The sequence below is a fragment of the Medicago sativa genome, chromosome 3 (assembly GCF_051527215.1).
Source record: "Medicago sativa cultivar Bolivia chromosome 3, Bolivia_mono, whole genome shotgun sequence".
NCBI lineage: Eukaryota > Viridiplantae > Streptophyta > Magnoliopsida > Fabales > Fabaceae > Medicago > Medicago sativa.
Window position 1 is genome coordinate 3,757,501 of NC_140751.1, and position 20,096 is coordinate 3,777,596.

Consider the following 20,096-nt stretch of genomic DNA (forward strand, 5'->3'; position numbering starts at 1 on the left):
GAAGGCAACTTGCTACTGAAGGGAAAAAGTGCTCCTGAAGAGAAGCCGCTCCTGAAGTTAGAATAGTGCTTCTGAAGAATAGTGCTCCTGAAGAATAGTGCTCCTGAAGACAAGAGGTCCAGAAGCCACATCATCAGAAGCAGCGTTATCAGAAGCCACATAATCAGAAGCTGCGTCATCAGAAGCTGCATCATCAGAAGCTGCCTCATCAGAAACCATTTCACCAGAAGCTGAAGATCAATTGAATTTGAGAAATTCAAGGATTCAAGAGTTGTTTCATGGATCGAAATTCATCGAAGGACAACAAAAGATTAGTGGAATTTTGCAACGGTCATTTCAAAGGTGTTTGAAGGCATGTGCTTGGAATTTTGGACGAAAGCGTTGACATTTTACTTTGTACGAACTGTACAACCACCTTCTCCACTACTCTGTTTTGTGTCCACGCTACAAGACAAGAAAACAGCTCCAGAATACGGCTTCGCCTGCATAGATGTTCCTTTGAATAAGGAATGGATTTCAAATTGGTTCTTCATAGGACAACAACCAAATCAGGCAAAAGATCATTGGTGAAAGATCAAGCTTCAACAACGACTCTTTGATGTGCTGGCAATTTCACAACGTCTCTTTCACACCTCTATATAAAGGAGGGAAGACTTAGAAATTTGCAATGCTGAACGAAAGACTCACAACATTTTTACAAGTGCCAAACCTCTGCTGAAATTGTTCTGCATTCACTTAGAATTTCTGTGTCTCAAAGTTTTATCTTAGAAATTCTTAAGTTATTGAGTCTGTATCTGATTTGTATTGTGAGCACCTCTGATTGTATATCAAGTGTTCAACCTTAAATAATTTTCTGTGTAATTTTGTTTAGTTAGAAGTCTCTTGCAGTTGTGCTTGAGCAGGGAAGTCTCTTGATTGTGTTCTTGAGCAAAGGAAGTATCTTGCTTGTGTGCTTGAGCAAAGGAAGTCTCTTGCTTGTGTGCTTGAGTAATTGTAATCAGATATTACTCTTAGTGAAATCTCCTTGGAAGTGCAAGGGGGACTGGACTACTTCCGGATTGTGGAAGGAACCAGTATAATTGCTTTGTGTCGTTCTTCTTCTCTTTCTATTTTATTCCGCTGCATTTAGATTCTGATTACCACTTCAGAAGCTGTCTCACTTAGCTTCTGACCAGTGTGTTCAGTTTTTAGGAGAAACGAAGAATTTTCCAAAAACACAATTCAACCCCCCTTCTTGTGTTTTTCTCACCTTCACCCTCATGTTTGAATGTTGCCCTTACGCTGGTAACGTGCAGGTAACCTGGATTAGTGCGGTCGTGAGTGGACTCCTCACAAGGGTGTGTGTCTTAGGTGCTCTGATACGTAACAGGATGGGGATTGTCTTTACTTTCTATTCCTTACGTATTGTTTTTATGAGAATTATAAAGAAGTTGTCGGATTGAACAAATTATGATGTTTAGACTATTTATGAGACTTTTATGATGAGGCCTTGGTGCCAAAGACTATTTTTATGATGTTGAACTAATTCTGCTGCAGAGTTTAGAAATACTTATGTTGAATGATTTTTTTGAAGGATAAATTATTATTTATTCAATTTGAGATTTTTATGAAATGTGACATTCCGTTAAAGATGTTAAACTCTGATTTTATTTAAGAAATTTTTATGTTGGGAAAACTTGGTGTTACACATAATCCCCCCAAGCACGAGTCTTAGGACAAGGCGAAGTGGTTTGATCTTAGATACAGTTGGATGTGTGTGGTTTTTAGTCATGAGGCGAATGCTTAGCTACACTATTCTAAAGGCGTGTGTCCTTTCCTGGGTTTCCCCGGTCCACAAGCCCCCCAAGCATGAGGCTTGGGACGAGGCGAAATGATTTAGTTGACTCCATGCATTTGTCGGCGTCTAGAACCCATTGGCAGGCGGGATCATCCTTGCATGGAGGGCGAGGGCGATGCTCCATGCAAGGACCTTTGGCAACCAACAACCAAAATTGAGATATCCTATGTGGCTGCATAGTAATATACAATCTCAATTTTGGCAAGAAGAGTTTACCCTCTTTATGATTGTATTGGGTATAGCTCTTTTCTCAACTTATAATATCCATTTAGCCTAGAATTCATAAAATTGATGTACTGTCCTGATTGGTTATAAGGTCCCAACCAATATTTTAAATTACTTTAGATTATTTACCACAAGTTTGAATCAGAAATTATGATGAGCTCAGAAACAATCGTATGAGTTCTTATAATCTATTTTTCATAAGGAAGCAAGTTTTTAAATCTTCCTTATTATTTGTCCTAAGAGATGGGACGTGGGAATATTGAGATTAAGAAGATTCAAAACAAAACCACAAGGCAATTGACATTTTCAAAAAGAAGAACTGGATTGTTGAAGAAGACTCATTATTTCGTCAAGCACCAGAAAACTCTCTTAGTACTGCTCTGATTCTAGTAGGTATATATATTTACCCTTCATTTTTTTCTCTTAGATCCCTAGAATTGTAAAGTTGTTTGATTTGTGTGATGTAAACTCATTTGAAGAGCAGAATCACAGCTTACTTGTAAAATAGTGTAGTGTGAATTGAAAAAAGTGGAAGTCCCACATCATACAGTTCCCACACATTAATAGTGTTTATATAGTCGGGGTGTACCTCTAAGGAGGTGCATAATTAAGTGAACAAAGTACGCACTAAATTAAAAATATATATTTATGTTTTTTATTATTTGGAAATGGTGGGACCCCATTTCCAAATAATATTAAAATTTTCACCTTTTAGTGGGTAACAATTGTTACCCACAATGGATTGTTTAAAAGGGAATTGTCTCACTTGGAGTGTGTAACAACTCATCCTGGAAGCTGAAGATTGGCTTATTAAAATGTTCGAATATTAAATCTGTAGTCCAATTTTCTCTGGTCTCCGGGGAATTTTTATTTTTTTATGATCTCGTTGGCAATCATAAAAAGACAATTCCCTTTTAATATAGATATTTGTGCAACTATTAGGTCCCATATTTAAATTTTTTTATTTCTTAAAATAATCACTAACTTTTAGCCTATATGCATTCATATGATTAGTTGGAATTTTTAAATCCGCAAGGTTGACTCTCAACTAATTTGGTGACTAAATAATACCAACTTATTATTAAACTAATCACAATATTTCTAATAAACCTTATTTATCTATAAGGTCCTCGCTCCATCATAATATTTGTAACCCTTTCGCAGTGGATTTGTCACTCATCTTCATGTATTCTGCTTTGGGTATGGCAGTCACAAGGGCTCCTCTGATAATATGATGCTTCTTGTAGAGTTTCCTCAGTTCTGGAGTACGTTTCTTTCTATCCACATCAGCTCCTTCTTCATCAAGGACCAAATCACCAACACCATCTTCCAGAATATCCCATAATTCTTCATCTAGGCTCATGATGTAACTGTAAAAGTTGGTCTTCCACCAAGAGAATTCTTCAGCATCTCCATTGAATTTTGGAATCTTCCCAACACTGGATTTCTTACTATCACTATAATCATGTGAGACATTTATATAAATAGTATCACCAGAACCAGTAGGAGGAGGAGTAGACATGTTTTTCTCAGATCTTTGACTGTTGCACGGTTAAGTGTTACACAACAGACCAAGGCTCTAGATACCAATTGAAGGTGAGAAAAACACAAGAAGGGGGGTTGAATTGTGTTTTGAAAAATTCTTCGTTTCTCCTAAAAACTGAACACACTGATCAGAAGCTAAGTGAGACAGCTTCTGAAGTGATGATTAGAATCTAAATGCAGCGGAATAAAACAGAGAGAGAAGAAGAACGACACAAAGCAATTATACTGGTTCCTTCCACAATCCGAAAGTAGTCCAGTCCCCCTTGCACTTCCAAGGAGATTTCACTAAGAGTAATATCTGATTGCAATTGCTCAAGCACACAAGCAAGAGACTTCCTTTGCTCAAGCACACAAGCTAGAGACTTCCTTTGCTCAAGAACACAATCAAGAGACTTCCTGCTCAAGCACAACTGCAAGAGACTTCCTAACTAAACAAAATTACACAGAAAATTGTTTAAGGTTTAACACTTGATATACAATCAGAGGTGCTCACAATATAAATCAGATACAGACTCAATGGAATTAAGAATTTCTAAGATATGACTTTGAGACACAGAAATTCTAAGTGAATGCAGAACAATTTCAGCAGAGGTTTGCCACTTGTAAAAATGTTGTGAGTCTTTCGTTCAGCGTTCTTGCATTACCAAAACTCTAAGTCTTCACTCATTTATATATAGGTGTGAAAGAGACGTTGTGAAATTGCCAGCACACCAAAGAGTCGTTGTTGAAGCTTGATCTTTCACCAATGATATTTTGCCTGATTTGGTTGTTGTCCTATGAAGAACAAATTTGAAATCCATTCCTTATCCAAAGGAACATCTTTGCAGGCGAAGCCGTATTCTGAAGCTGTTTTCTTGTCTTGTAGCGTGGACACAAAACAGAGTAGTGGAGAAGGTGGTTGTACAGTTCGTACAATAGTACAATGTCAACGCTTTCGTCTAAATTGCAAGCACATGCCTTCAAACACCTTTGAAATGACCGTTGCAATGTTCCACTAATTTTCTGCTGTGTTTTCGAGTCCAATAGACAGCTTTTGCAATGTAGATTCTTCAATCTTTGAATCTTCTGCAAATCCAGTTGATCTTCAGCTTCTGGTGAAATGACTTCTGATGAGGCAGCTTCTGATGATGCAGCTTCTGATGATGCAGCTTCTTCAGCTTCTGATGATGCAGCTTTTGATGATGCAGCTTCTGATAATGTGGCTTCTGGACCTCTTGTCTTCAGGAACACTATTCTTCAGGAGCACTATTTCTTCAGGAGCGCTTTTACTATCTTCAGGAGCAGCTTGACTTCAGGAGCGCTTTCAACTTTCAGGAGCGTATTGCCTTCAGAATCGTCTAAGCTTCATTTTCTTTTGCTCTTTATTTGCTCATTCAGAACCAATTAATGATGTAACTTTTTAACTGTGGTCCTGTACACTTGAACAAATATTAGCTAGTCCAATTTACAATTTTTAATACCTTGTTATCATCAAAACTCTTTGAGGTTCATTGTTAAACACATTTTGTTCCAACAAGAAGCATCAGTGGAAGGCTAGATACTATGAGGCTGAGAATTTGATCATGACTTTGGATGGAAAAGATGAGCAGAAGACTCATGAGGTTTTAACATTGAAGAGGGAGTTGGCTAAAGCTAGGGAAGAAATTGAAGAAAAGGATAAGTTGCTTATGAGAGATTCCAAGAGAGCTAGGGGTGCCCGTAACTTCTATGCCCGATACTGCATTTATGAGTCTGAGAATGAGTCCGAGGATGATACTTCCACTTCCTATGCTTGAGGATTTCTGTTTCCTGTTGTTATTTACAGTTGTTATTGTTGTTTTACATTTCAAAGTTTATCCCTTGGCTTAGTATTTCAAAGGGAGTTATCTTGTAAGACCTTGTGATGTTTGAATGTTTCAGTTTGTTTAGTAATGTTTACAAATTTCTAATTTTTCTAAAACCCTTCGATAACACAAAAAGAGTCTTTTTGCATATGCATTTACACATCTCATGCATTCATTGGTCACAAAAGACTTCCCTCGTGCTCATTGCCTCCTGGTTTTTCCGCCGCAGTCTGAAAAGTGACTCGTGCACACAAGATTCACCAACCAGATAGAGTTCGTCAAACAAGATTGTACAAGAGAAGAAACATGGCTAACTTTGAAGAAGAAAATGCTCAGCTCCGTGCCGAATTGGCTGCTATGAAAGAAGACTTGGCTAAGGCTCATGACGCTATGTCTACTCTGATGGCTGCACAAGAACAACCAGCCACATCTGTTCCAGCTTCTACTGAAATGATTCCATCCATCCCATTATCCACTGTGGCTTCTGATGCTCGGTTTGTTATGCCCAATGGCCGCCCTTATGGACTCTCAGCTTTCTATGCTCCTAATACTGCGGCTGGTATTTCTGGTATTGGCAATCAAGGACAGATTCCTGTGACAACTTTTGCTTCTACATCTACCTCTATGCCTCAAGTGACTACTGTTGTTACCGATCCTGTTGTACACACTGTGCAACAGGTAATCGATGTTGACACTCCGCGTGGACAGGACCCTATAATGGAGGCTATGAGAGAACAGTTAAGAAAGCTAGTTGGAGAACTCCGCGAGGTCAAAGCTAGCCGTGGGAACGGTGTTTCTGCTAAGGCTCATGATCTATGTATGGTATCCCGATTTGAGGTTCCTAAGAAGTTCAAAGTGCTAGATTTTGAAAAATACAATGGATCTTCTTGTCCACATAGCCATGTCATTCGGTACGTCCGAAAGATGGCCAACTACGCAGATAATGATGCGTTGATGATCCACTGCTTCCAGGATAGCCTGATGGAAGATGCAGCAGACTGGTACACTGGTTTGAGCAAAGATAATATCCATACTTTTGAGGAACTCGCTGTTGCTTTTGAAAATCATTATGAGTTTAACACCCGCTTGAAGCCGAATAGAGATTCTCTTAAGTCTTTGTCTCAAAAGTCAGATGAAACCTTCTGTGAATATGCTCAGAGATGGAGAGGGGCAGCTGCCCGTGTTTCTCCTTGGGTTGATAAGGAAGAACTGACACAGACGTTCCTGAAGACTTTGAAGAAGGAGTATGTTGAAAGGATGATAGTCTCTGCACCAAATAATTTCTCCGACATGGTTACTATGGCAACTCGTCTAGAGGAGGCTGTCAGAGAAGGTATCATTGTTCTTGAAAAAGGTGAGTCCTCAGCTAGCGCGCCAAAGAAGTATGGTAATGGCCACCATAAGAAGAAAGAATCCGAAGTATGGATGGTATCTGGTAACCAGGCTACAGCTGCTGCTCAGTTACCTCTGCCCTACCAATATATGCAGTATTCTCAACATCCTTTCTTCCCACCATTCTACCAGCAATATCCTCTGCCACCGGGTCAACCACCAGTGCCCGTTAATGCCATTGCTCAGCAGGTACAACAGCAGCCTCCTGCTCAACAGCAACAACAAGGTCCTCGGCCCAAGACTTATTTTCCACCAATACCAATGTGGTATGCTGATCTGCTCCCAACTCTACTCGCTAAAGGTCACTGCGTCACCAGACCAGGCAAGCCTCCGCCTACGCCATTGCCTCCCAGGTTCCGGCAGGATCTCACTTGTGATTTCCATCAGGGCGCTCAAGGCCAGGATGTGGAAGGTTGCTATGCTCTGAAGTACGTTGTAAAGGATCTGATAGACAGAGGATGGTTGACTTTTGAAAATAGCGTTCCTCATGTTCTTGACAATCCACTTCCAAACCATGCCGTCGTTAACATGATCGAGGCTTTCGAAGGAGTTCGTGTTCCTCGAGAAGCTCCCACTTTAGATGTCCGTAATGTTGCTACTCCTTTGGTGCCGCTACATGTCAAACTTTACCAAGCTTCTTTGTTTAATCACGATCATGCTTCTTGTTCAGAATGTCTTCAAAATCCTATGGGTTGTTGTGTGGTGCAAGGTGACATGCAAAGCCTAATGGATAGCAAACACTTGATTGCCAGTGATGTTTGTGTGATTGTGCCAGTGTTTCATGATTCTCCTGCTGGGGGTGTGCCCCAGACAAGGAATGTTGAATCCTTAGTAATCAGATTACCTGGTCCGGTATCTTTTCTGAAACACAAATTATATCCCGTAATTACCCCCTATAAAAAATATTACTAGCAAGTTGATATAAATTTATGGTCATTCAAATAAGTTCATAATGCACAGAAGGGTGATGCAATAAGAAACAATCGTCACATTGTTTCTATGGAGTCATGATAAACGTATCTTTGAAGTCCTTAATACCCATACATGTTACTTTAAAATATTATGAGATCCATTAATTATAAGTATTTGCATTAAGGATTTTCTTAACACATAATAAATTGATAAATGAGAATGTCGTGTTTTAATCGAAATCATGTCCTAAAAGGAATGGACAAACATACAGCTTTGCCATTCATAGAGCAAACCAATCACAAACCAAATATTCATACAATCTATTATTATAAACTGATAACAATTCCAAGTATGAGCCTAAACTAATTTCCATATCACTGGTCAACAGTTGTAATATTTCAATGTATCAAACACGAGATAGATCTCTTTATAACACATCTGCTGTACTCGGACCAAATTATCACAAGCAATGCAAGAATTATTGTTAATGTAAAACAAATAAAAGTCAATGAAACCAGCCAAGTTTCCACTTCAAATTATTAATTCACTGCAGTGATACCATAGCAGAACATAGGTATGTAACTAAATTGGAGTAATAGTAACAAGAAAATCAAATTCATACTAAACAATCAAAACCCCTAGGGAGATACTCCAGATACAATCAAAATTCATTGAGTTTTTGCCGCAAACAACATTGTACGCGTCATGTTTCCTCACCAAAATCCTACAAGAAGCCAACAGTTAAATAATGATAAAGCAAGGCAAAACATTAACAAACTGAAAAGGATTTTAAATGAACATAAATTCAAACAAGTAATATGTGGAAGGGAAACTCACTTTCAATGAGTCGAAACCAAACTTTCAACGTAATCCCATGCTTCAAACCACAACATATTTTTATTAGTAATTCCAATTTTCCCACTTAAGCTAATAAGAGATGAATTACTCAAAACACTTCAGGCTGAAATTGAGAAGCGTGGGTATCTCCTTATTGTTGTTATGCTAAATCATTAGTATTCATAAGGCTTTTTAATTGATACTGACATATTATAAGACTCTTATGTTCCTTGACGTACCTTCCTTTATCATGATAGTTTTATTTTCGTTAGTCTAACATGCATGAAACTTAAACTATGAAAAAAAAAACATTAAAATTAATACAATCTCCAATAATAGATTGACATAGTTGAGTCAATGTTGATGAGCATTCAATGTCAAAACCATGTTAAAAATATAGGCTTATATAAAAAGCAAATATTTATTAAAAAAATTAAATTTCAATCTTTTGTGAAATAAATTGACATATTTTTCAATAAAAAAAATTATTTTAGTACTTTAACATGTGCCCCAATGACATATCATGTGACTAAGTATACATGGTAGCATTTTCCTTTCCTTAAAAAAAAAAAAAGCATTTTCCTAAAAATATGAAGAATGATATGTGAACAACCAAATTGTACAACCTATAACTTATTTGCTATTTTTAAATAAAATATGAAGAATGATATGTGAACAACCAAATTGTACAACCTATAACTTATTTGCTATTTTTAAATATATTTTGCCCAATTTCAATTTCTATACACCTCATAGTATTATAGATTGTTGCATTGATTGTCCAATTTTAGTAAAGAGGGTATTATTTTAATTGAGGGATTATAATAAAGGCAATAAGCCAAAAAGATGGAAACTAAAATTAATGTTGCTAATATACAGAAAGCTAATGCTGATGTGAAGAAATGATCTCTTCACATGAAAAGTAAAATAAGTTATAGGTTGAGAATAATCTCATAATATTAATGGTCAGAGAATAGAGCATTAGCCCTTCCCAGAGCTAATGCTCTGGTCATAAGTCTGCCAATTATTAGGCACTTCACTATTGATTTTGGGAACATTTTGATTTTAATATGAAGGTGAAAATTTTAATCCGCATCAAAATTCCCGCTATGGAGTCACCAAAATGAGTAATAAGTTAGTCTAGTTGCCAATGGGAACTAAAATATTTTTAAAATGTTCCCATTACGTTTATCCATAATTACTTAGCAATTTGTATTATTTTAAATGTATAATCAGTCATTTTGAATAAGAGTCATTATTTGTACTAGCATTTTGGAGCTTATCATAATCATCACTATCATTGCCACTATCATTGTATTTGTCACTGTCACTGTCACTGTCTATGATATCAAACATGCACTAAACTATTCTTATATAATCATCAAAAGGTAATTTTCATCTAAAAAATATTCAAATGGTAACTTTGAGAATTTGTAGTTTTTTTTTTTATATTTTTGATTAATTGAGAATTTGTAGTTATCACCGGAAAGAATAAATAAAAGCACCGATTTATCTATCAAGACATACATATTTTTGCGCATAGACGTGGAGGTGGTGGGAGATTTATTATTTTCTACGATAAATAAAAAATAACATCCACACGTAAATGTAAACTGAGAAGGACAATGCATAATATATGCAAGGTACAGGGTTCAAACACTGAACACCACAAAACAAAAAAAAAAAAACTGAGAAGGTGCGTGTGTGGGAGGTATATTAATTAACTAATTAGGCGTATGCAATGCCGAAGACAAATCCCTGCATATAATAATGCATGTCCCTGCCAACTGAGTTATGCTCACAGAGATATAATCATCTTATATTGGGACATAACTAATCAATAGCAAAGTTATGCGAATCTGCAATGTATAGATATTGTTAAATGGCTTTATCATTCTTAGATACTAAAATATTAATGTCTTGTAGGAAGAGCTAATTTTAATGTTTTTTACCAAAGGATCCAGCTTATTAGTAAACTTAGTATTTCTGATGGAATTTTCCTACGGTAATATATTCAGACCAAATATTAATTTTCAATGGTGTTTCTTAGACAGTCCAAAAATTGAATTCAGAAATCCACTTTACCGTTGAACAATTTAGATTCATATCTTGAATATGATGATGATCATCATTTGTTAATTTGGTTTCCATCTAATGGCAAAATTTGGCATTTCCCAAAACCATATAAGGGAAGTAATATCGATATCATGTTCAAGTCTTTATGTTCATATTTTTACACCATCGTTTATGTAATGAAGTGGATCAACACACACATGGTGGATCCTTTGTTTAAGAATAAGGTTAATATTCCATTAGAAATTTGTGTAATTTGCCAAATAAAAAGTGTAAATATGAAGGTTCCACGAAATATGATACCAAAAATTTGTTTCTTTCTAAATATTTTTGTCCTTTTTAACCCTAACTGACAAGTACACTTTTCAGCTGCAGTCGGTAGTTTTCTTCACCTGGGTGGGGTCTGTGAACAAAAATAGGAAGGTTTTTACATACACCAAAATAAGTATCATGTTTATCATGTTGAATTCATGTGCAATAAAATTTGTAGGATTATAAACCTTGAAGAGAAATAGTTTTTTTAATTGTTATTACAAAATAAAACTTAATATCATTAGTGTATTTGTTAGACAATTCAATGATATGCTAGGTTACTTTTTTTTTATTTTTTTAAGAAGATATGTCAGGTTACATTTTTAAGTGTGGTGTTTGTTTTTACGAATGTCTTAACGAAGAAACACGAAATGATTTGTATCCATTGGATCTTTACACTAACATCCCACATGATTTGTGTCAAAGAGGCAAATTATGGTTTTGTCCTTTTTAAATAATACAGTTATGCATTCTTGCCTTTCGTGTGGATTACATTTCGTAATATTTAGCACTAAAATATATTTCGTGTTAATATGAATTGAAGCTTTAAAATAAACAAACATGTTATACCAACCATTAAAAAATGTATGAATTGTACGATAAAAAAGCTTATACAGTTATGATAGATAACATGTGAGACTCTAACTTGAATTTTTTGAATAAATTATTACCATTTATGAAAAGTCTAGTTTGGTCTAATTCACTCTCATATTTATTCATGAGCAAACACTTATAGATCAAATCAAACCAAAGCCACAACATTGACATCCGTTCAAAAAGGTTATAGATCATCATCAAAAGAAACTTACGATTCAACTGAAATATGTTATCGAATCAGAAGATCGAGACATGAAGATGACCCTAATTTTGAAAATTAAGATGAATTGGCCTTCATCTCAAAAACAAAATCAAAGAAAGCTCAAAAACAAAAAAGAAAAATGGATTTTTAAGAATGTGTCTTTACAGGTTAACAAGGATGACAAATGGCTTTGGACTGTGGAAACATCTCAAACTTTTTCTGTTCGTAGTGATTACAATTATCTAATGGTGCAACCTACTCTTGCTACTTCGGTGCCAGTTTCATCTCTTTGGCATAAGGACGTTCCTTTGAAAGTTGTGATGTTTGCTTGGCGGTTGTTTCGAGACAGGTTGCCCACAAAGGACAATCTTTCTCGTCGCGGTGTTCTTGATCATAATTCTTTAGAGTGTGTGGCGGGGTATGGTTCGGTAGAATTGTCGGCACATCTGTTATTACACTGTAATTTTTTTTGGGTCTGTCTGGCATTTAGTTTACAGATGGTTAGGCATCTATGCGGCTGTCCCACAACTTATGTCCGATCATTTCATTCAATTTTGTTACAGTGGTGGTACAGGAAAGACTCGTCAGTCGATTTTACAGGTTATATGGTTTGCGACTGTTTGGGAAATTTGGAAAGAAATAACATAATATTCACAGACAAAGCTTGCTCAGTAAATCAGGTGACTGATAAGATTAAGCTGCTTACTTTTATGTGGTTGAAGGCGAAATTTGCTTCTCTTCCCTTCAATTATCATGGTTGGTGGCTTAGCCCGTTCACCATGCTGGACATAGGCTAATAGTTATTTTCTTTCTTGTTTCTTGTTAATTACAGACTTTTGTGTAATTATTGTGTAAGACCTTGCTGTTTCTTCCTTTGCACACCTTGTGCTAGGAAGGACGCTTTGATTTGGTAATATATTTCATTTTAGCCTCTTAAAAAAAATAAAGATAAAACTCAAAAGTATAAAACCTGGTATTTACAGACTTTTGTATATTTATAGTGTAGGACCAAATCACACCTAATCTCTGTTCAATTTATCTCTTTCTTCATCCAAAGAAAATGTTAAGCAACTGCACACACAGGGACAAACTAGTCAAATATATAAAACCTTTTAGATAGGGGTGTACAAGGGACGAATTAGGTTAGACCAGAACCCAAAACCTGACCCTAACTTAGGTCAAGCCAATTATTTAGACCCGAACCCAACCTTAAAGCCGGTGTGATACATGTTCAACAAGAACGGAAAAATACAAGGACAAAATCAGATTGGCCCCAAAACAAATCACCTTAGCTAAAATTATGTTCATGCTCTTTCATTTCACCTTAACTAATATTGCAATCACAAATTATGACTGTAAAAGCTCAGTTTGAATCTTTATACAATGTAACTTACTAAAGCAAACATATAAATGAGTCATGAAGAGGAAATAATCGTAATATGTTAAAATGAAAAATAGTACACAGTAAGAACACTGTACACTGACATAATAACCAGTTTTTAAATGTAAAAATAATAATAAATATAATAAAAAGAGGTAGAGAAAGTGGGTGATTTAGTTGGTACTTGGTGGTGGTGTTCAATAGTCTATAATATCCTTGCCAACAGGCAAGAGAAGTTAAACTTTCACTTAGAGCAACATGTTGGAGAAAATTATTCAGCAGAGGAAAACAAACAAATATTAATTATGACATGCGTATTAATCAATGAAAAGTTCTTTTGTTTTATATATACTATATAGATAGAATACTAGAGGACAATGATGAACTAACATGCTAGTAAAGAATCAAGAGTTGAATAATAGTAACAAAATAAAATACTTTATACAAGAAAAGCTATATGCCAAGCTTATCAAGGCAAAGGTACAGGGAGTTTCCATTTAGAAAATTCGACCAAGTTTCTGTTTACAAATGATCCATTGTGCAACCAAAATGTTTCAGCTGATTGGTGAAATTGCCTTACTTTCCTCTGCAGTTCCCACATGATTCCACGCATTGCTGAACAAGGTTCTGATTCTGAAGCATAGACCCACATGCACCTAACTTGTCGACCGCGAGCTATTATTGCCTCTATGTCTTTATCTGCACAAATAAAATAATTTACATTCAAAACTAAGATGGGAAAAAGGGATATGATGTGTGGAAAAGGTAAATGGAAGAGCACTTTGACCTGGAATGGATTCCAAATACTGCAATAGTTCGGGACCTATTCGACTGGATGGCCACTTTATTGATATCTGACTGTAATCGATGACATTCTGGAATGGCAGTTCTATTTGATCTGATAATATAACTGGAACACATTCCTTAAAAATGGAAATATATGGTTATATAACTGCAATCGGTTTCCAGTCTTTAGGGAGAAGAGTAAAGAAGGAGGCAATAAACATACCACAAAAAAAGACTCGTAAAATCGAAGGGTCCAAGATGACTCCCCTCGTGGGGCGAGGCAAAACTTGGAATTGCGCAAGTGTTCAAAATAATCCTTCCTTCCCAGCTTTTCCCCTCCACTGAATTTCAAATCTGGACATTCCAACTGTTTAAACCATCAATATATGTTTCATAAAAAAAATTGTATGATCGTGAAGAATAATCCTAGCTTGAACAAGCACAATATTCCGAACAGCAAATAAAAGATAAGTGTAGTTCTCCTGTTAAAAAAATTGTGATATGATTTGTCGACTTTTAATTGATATATGCTGTAGAGGCTACTTGATAAAAACAGTTTTTGAACTAGTTTAACCCCCTCAGAAAATCAATTCAGAACAATTCGGAAAACCATTTCATAAAGTAGTTTGGTTCGAATATTTAAAACTGGTCCACTGATCCAAAGTTTTGGTTCAGTTCGGTTCAGGGGAGAGTATCATAAACATTTTGGTTTGACCAAACTGGTTTCTGGTTCAGTTCAATTTTCACTCCTGAACCAAACTATGACCAAGTAAATGGAGATTACTATCTATCAGCCACCACATTTGCTTTAGCATAACATTCTGAATGCAGGAAATTTTTTCATTTAATAGAACTCAAATTAAAACACAATCCTGAAAGACAGTATTTTGCCGACAAGAAAACTTTACTCATAGAACTAACCAGTCACGATTAAAGATGACATACCTTATCTGGAAATTGTTTGGAAAGCTCTATTAGCTGAAGACGACCGGCTTTTCCTTGTGCACGTCCTAAATAATTTGCCAAGTACTTCCGCTTAGACAGAGGCAAAGGCTGGACCATGGGAGACCCAGCCTTGGTCATACCATCTTCGACATTACCTGGAACGATTATATCTTTCCATGTATTAAAGGCACTGGTATCTCTCTTATCAGTGCGATCCCCCTACATTGATTTGCCAAAGAAAAAACTTTAAGAGAAGATAACATTTCATGCCAACTTCAAGTATTTAACCATTATGTTTAGGAAACTCAAGCCCTAATAGTTGAAGATATGAGAATATAGAGGCTTTCAACTAAAAAATATGAAGGGTAGGTTTGGAGGAATAAAAGAATAAAGAGTAAATTGTACTTTTGATCCCTTATCTTTATTTTAGGTTTCAATTTGATCTCTCTTCATTTTTGTTCCAAAATAGTCTCTTATTTTTCAAAGGTATAATAAAAGAGGGACAAATTGAAAATTAAAATAAAGATAAGGGACTAAAAGTATAATTTAGCCAAGAACATGTAAGACTTCATATTATGGCAGTTATTATGTCAGTTTTGTTCAATTTTACGAATAAATAGGGAAATGAAAGGAGAAATTGATTTATGAGATATTTTTTTAATGGTTTTGGGAGGGGAGAGACCAAGACTCTCGAATTTCTTGGATAGTAATTGTGTATAATATCTATTTTCTTAGTTTATGTGGGAATTCTACATTATCTATAGTGTGTATAATTCTATTTGTTGTAAACGCTTCTGCCATCAATAAAAGTCACTTTCTACTATTAAAGTGTCTCTAGTTTATTTAGTACAGAGGTCAATTATTTAAGCAATGCATAAGAGTCAGTTGTACTTGATTACTACTTCTGTTCTGTTTATCACTAGGGCTTATGTGGTCTAGGTTGTACCGGATAATTGCTTTTATTCTGTTAGGAGCAAGTTATAGCTTAAGCTTCAGAGTCTCTAAGACTCTTGTATTATATATAAGGGTGTTCTTTCATAACTCATACTAAGAAATACAGTTTAAAATCAGACGGTTCTTTCTCTCATTTTCTTTCTATTCTCAAACAAACAACATTAATAGTGCCTCCACAAGTACAGAGGATCGTGTTATTATGCAACAATGCAGCAGGTAAAAAGTAAGAGGGAAATGTGAGAAATTTCTAAGGATGCATTATACAACCAAAATCAACTGTTGGCTCATGGATCGTACTATACCGGTAGATCGGTCAGAATATAGACATGATGAGAAAGAGAATAAGGAAATTTTGGTGCATCCTTCTCCATCTCAGGATCAATGGGTATTCGAGGTGAAAAAAAGAGCAAGAATGAGACACAATGGTGTCTGGCCCAAGCATTCAAGAGCCTGGTTTCTCCAACTCAAAATTAACTAACCCACAGACCTCTAGTTTCTCTGCCTCCATTTATAAATGCCTAACTAATGTACTGTCCTAATATCTTTCCTAACAAGGCCTGCTCTTAACTCACTAACAAATCCTAACTTATATGGCCTCACCCACTTGATTCTTTGCCTATTTGATGTAAGCTTTCCTAATTGGGACCTGTCTCTAACAGTACAATCTTGTAGCTCCAGCCAGATGACCAGAACTGCTTTGTTGCGTATAGGTTTTTCACAAAAATCTGAAACTGGCACGACCATAGAACTCCCACCTGAATCCCGTTGCTCGAAGTGTAATGACCAATCTATGCTTGAAGTGTCAAGTCAATGCTTGCTGTGCAGTAAGGTAAGTATCCTAAACGCAGAAATAACTTCCACCAGAGCCCCATTGCAGCTGGAGTGACATAATCTGTTGAGCAGTTGAGTTAATTATAGGTTGATGTTGTTGCCCAGCCTTTAACCTCTCGATTTTGATAAAGAATTAATCCATTTCTGTGTCAAATATCTCAAATATTAACATAAGTTGGTTATTAATATGGAGCTGAACTTAAATCTACCAAGCAAGACCTTCCTGGTTGAATAATGAACGAAGTCTTCCCCTGACTATTCTCATATATCAAAGTGTATCCTGCAGGGACTATTCCCAGTGAAATAATACCCTGTATCCGATTTTCAGTCCAGAAACAGCTTGAGGCCTGAATAGTGTAACAGCATTACACAGCTTGAGGCCAGCATTCAATACAAAAAATTTATAATTTGCATGCCCAAAAATGTTGTGGATGATGTTCCACCCTTTTGACCCCCTTCTCTCCAGAAACCATAGAAAGATCAGTCCCCTGTCTGTTGATCTTGTTGACCCCTTCGCTGAATCTTTAGATAAGGCATGCAAGCTGTCTGGAACCTTGGGATAGTATTCCACCAACTGTCAATGATCTATGATAGGGTAACTGTAGTCTGCAATGATTGCTAATCCCCCATCATCCTCCCTAAGAAAGATCTCCTTCAAATTCAAGAATCCCCACATGTTCCTCCTTGAACACAAACTTAAGCGTGCCAGCATTCTCAACAATTCGTAAAGTATTTGCTTCTCCTTTCTTGAAAGTATTTGGGGAGCTCTAATACTGGAAACCACGTAGTTCAGAATATAGTGATGAAAAACAACCGTGTCTTCCCTAGGAATGAGAAAACCTGACTTACCACCTAAAATGAACTTACCAACCATCTAACTCACTCTAGCTTCTCTGCCATTGATAATAAAAGCCTACCTAATCAACTATTCCACCATATTTCCTTACAAGGCCCTTAACTAAATACTAATTCCTAACAAGGCTTGTCAACTTGATTCCTTGGCCCATCTTGAGGTGATATTTCCTAATTAAGGCCTGACCCTAACATACCGACAAACTAAAGAGGGTGAAATTCAAATTTTACTTCTTGATTATTCCAAAGCTTATTATTTACAAATATAACATTGCTAACAAAATTAAAATGCAACATTATAGAACAAAACTCTTCAGGACTTGCACGTTCATGACCAAGACAGAAATGTTAAATTCATTTAATCAAAGGCCGGGTACTCAATACTCAGTTCATGTAAACTTTAAACTTTTTCCCTAGTTCAATGAAAAGAAAGGACAAATCCAAATGAAAATCAACATTATGAAAATGAAGGCTAAGATACATTTAAGTACTGCCTCATTGTTACATCTGTGTCGTTTCACATACATTACATTTGGTACTTTATTCCTCAGCTTGTTTCAAACTTTTCATTATTCCATCTACTAAATGATTAAAGACACAAGTCAAAAAAAGGAAATTACACCAAACCAGTTTGGTTTACAACTGCCATTTCAGTGTTTCTGGTAAACATAGAAAACCAACATTTTAAATTATGGTTCACGACTACAACTGCGACCAAAACACCTAGATTTCTGATCTTCACAACTACAATTGCAACCTAACTAGCCACATTTTCGGTGATTTTATCGAGCAAGCAGCCATAATTTAAAACCTTTGATAAAAAGTAGAAAACTACGAGGAAAATTAAAGTTCACCTCAGGGGTAAGAATAATGGAGCGATTTATATATGTTGCCCAAGACTTGAACAAGTGAGCTCCAGCTCCACTGAAAACAAAGCATGTGTATGAACTAACAGGAAACCCTAACAATGTCTAAATCCAAAAACAAAACAAAAAACTAACATGAAAATTCATATCTGTATTAACCTATATAAAACACAATTGCCACATGCTATTCACAATTCAAAAAAATAAATTCATAACCAGCATTATTACCTTGGGAAAACAAATATATGATTCCTGCCTCCAGATAACCGAAAATACGGCATTTGGCTAATAACCTAATCACCACATAAACAGAATTTCAGCTAAATAATTCCTAAAATTCATTTAAAACATAAGCACCGCAATTTCAATTTAAGTACCGAAAGAGTTTCTTACTTTAACGTATGTGTGATTAATTTCTTTGTCGTTAAGTCCACCCATCATACGAGCACATTTAACATACGATGGAACAAAGAACAAATCCGCTTCCTCCTTGTTTCTCGTCCTGTATCTTGATTCTAAAAGTAACTTGTGTATTTTTACCTACATAAATAGTAACTAGCAAAATTTCAAAAACGATCCCAAAATACAACATGAAGGTTTTAATGTCTCCACAACTCCGACCAAAATTAATGCTACATCAAATTCAGGTTGTATCAACCACCGTCCACCTCTGACTGAAATTTTCCGCAATATCAAGGGTTGCAACCCATATAGAAACCGACACTTCAAATTAAAGGTGTGTCAAGTGTCTGACAATGTGACAGTAAAGTATCTACATGTCAGTGTTGTATCTAGGCATGTCCAATGTTGTCAATGTTCAACACTGACACGACATCAATCAAACTTAACGCCAACCACAATTAAGATTACATCAAATTCAGGTTGCATCACCTGCATTTGACCGTGATTTTTCGCAGCATCAAGGGCCGCAATGCAACACATGACACTTTAGATTAAAGTTGTGTTTGGTGTCCAACACATGTTGTTTCATTCAATCACTTATCACTTCTATTTTTAAAAATTATTACCAGTGTCTACACGTCAGTGTCATGTCTAAGATGTGTCCAGTGTCCGGACACACGGACACAGACACAAATGCAATAACATTCAATTACTTCCATTTTCACTAATAATTACTAATATCTCTATCTACGTGTCAGAGTGTGTCCGGTGTCTGTGTCAGTGCTTTGTATATCCGGTGCGACACTCAAGTTATAAAAGGCAGGTATAGTGAAATTACCTGACTACCCCACTGTCCTTTCAAGCAAGCCTCCGGCGTAATCTTCCCATCTCTCCCTTTCAAAAGCTCCTTCAATCCATCAATCTCATTCTCCTCATAAACGTAGATCTTGACCGTTAATTCTTCAGATTCCGGTAACCGGTGAACACCAACAAACTTCCCCTGCGACACACCGGATGAGAAGCTACAAGGCGCGTTTAAGAGTCTAGTGAAGAAGAATGTAGCGGCAACTAAGATTAAGGCGCCGATCTGGTGCGTGCGTGTGCATAGCGGTTGATGCTGATGCATTGTTCTTGATTTGTTGTTACTGCTTGAACTCCACATTAGATTCGAGAACGAAGAAGAAAGAATGTAGTGGTGCGGTGTAAAAAAGATGCATACGCATTTGTTTACAATGTTTACTTCCTCTATATTTATTTTTTAAAAAACATACGCGCAGCTGCAAATATTAATCTTAGAATTAGACTGATTTAAATTATTACTCCC

General features: G+C 36.1%; 2 protein-coding genes across 2 annotated transcripts; one reads left to right on the forward strand and one right to left on the reverse strand.

The window, feature by feature from the left end:
- Positions 1-6,147: 6,147 nt before the first annotated feature.
- LOC146934993 (uncharacterized) lies at positions 6,148-12,552 on the forward strand. Its single transcript, XM_085757571.1, has 4 exons — positions 6,148-6,247; positions 7,598-7,674; positions 11,923-12,183; positions 12,319-12,552. Exons 1-4 carry the CDS (start codon positions 6,148-6,150, stop codon positions 12,550-12,552), a joined length of 672 nt encoding a protein of 223 aa, XP_085613697.1.
- Positions 12,553-13,453: 901 nt separating this feature from the next.
- Positions 13,454-20,096, reverse strand: LOC146934994 (putative glucuronosyltransferase GUT1). Its single transcript, XM_085750218.1, has 8 exons — positions 19,611-20,096; positions 18,764-18,910; positions 18,599-18,663; positions 18,359-18,428; positions 14,868-15,086; positions 14,146-14,289; positions 13,924-14,059; positions 13,454-13,835 (listed from the first exon to the last, which is right to left on the reverse strand). Exons 1-8 carry the CDS (start codon positions 19,932-19,934, stop codon positions 13,606-13,608), a joined length of 1,335 nt encoding a protein of 444 aa, XP_085606344.1. The 5' UTR covers positions 19,935-20,096; the 3' UTR covers positions 13,454-13,605.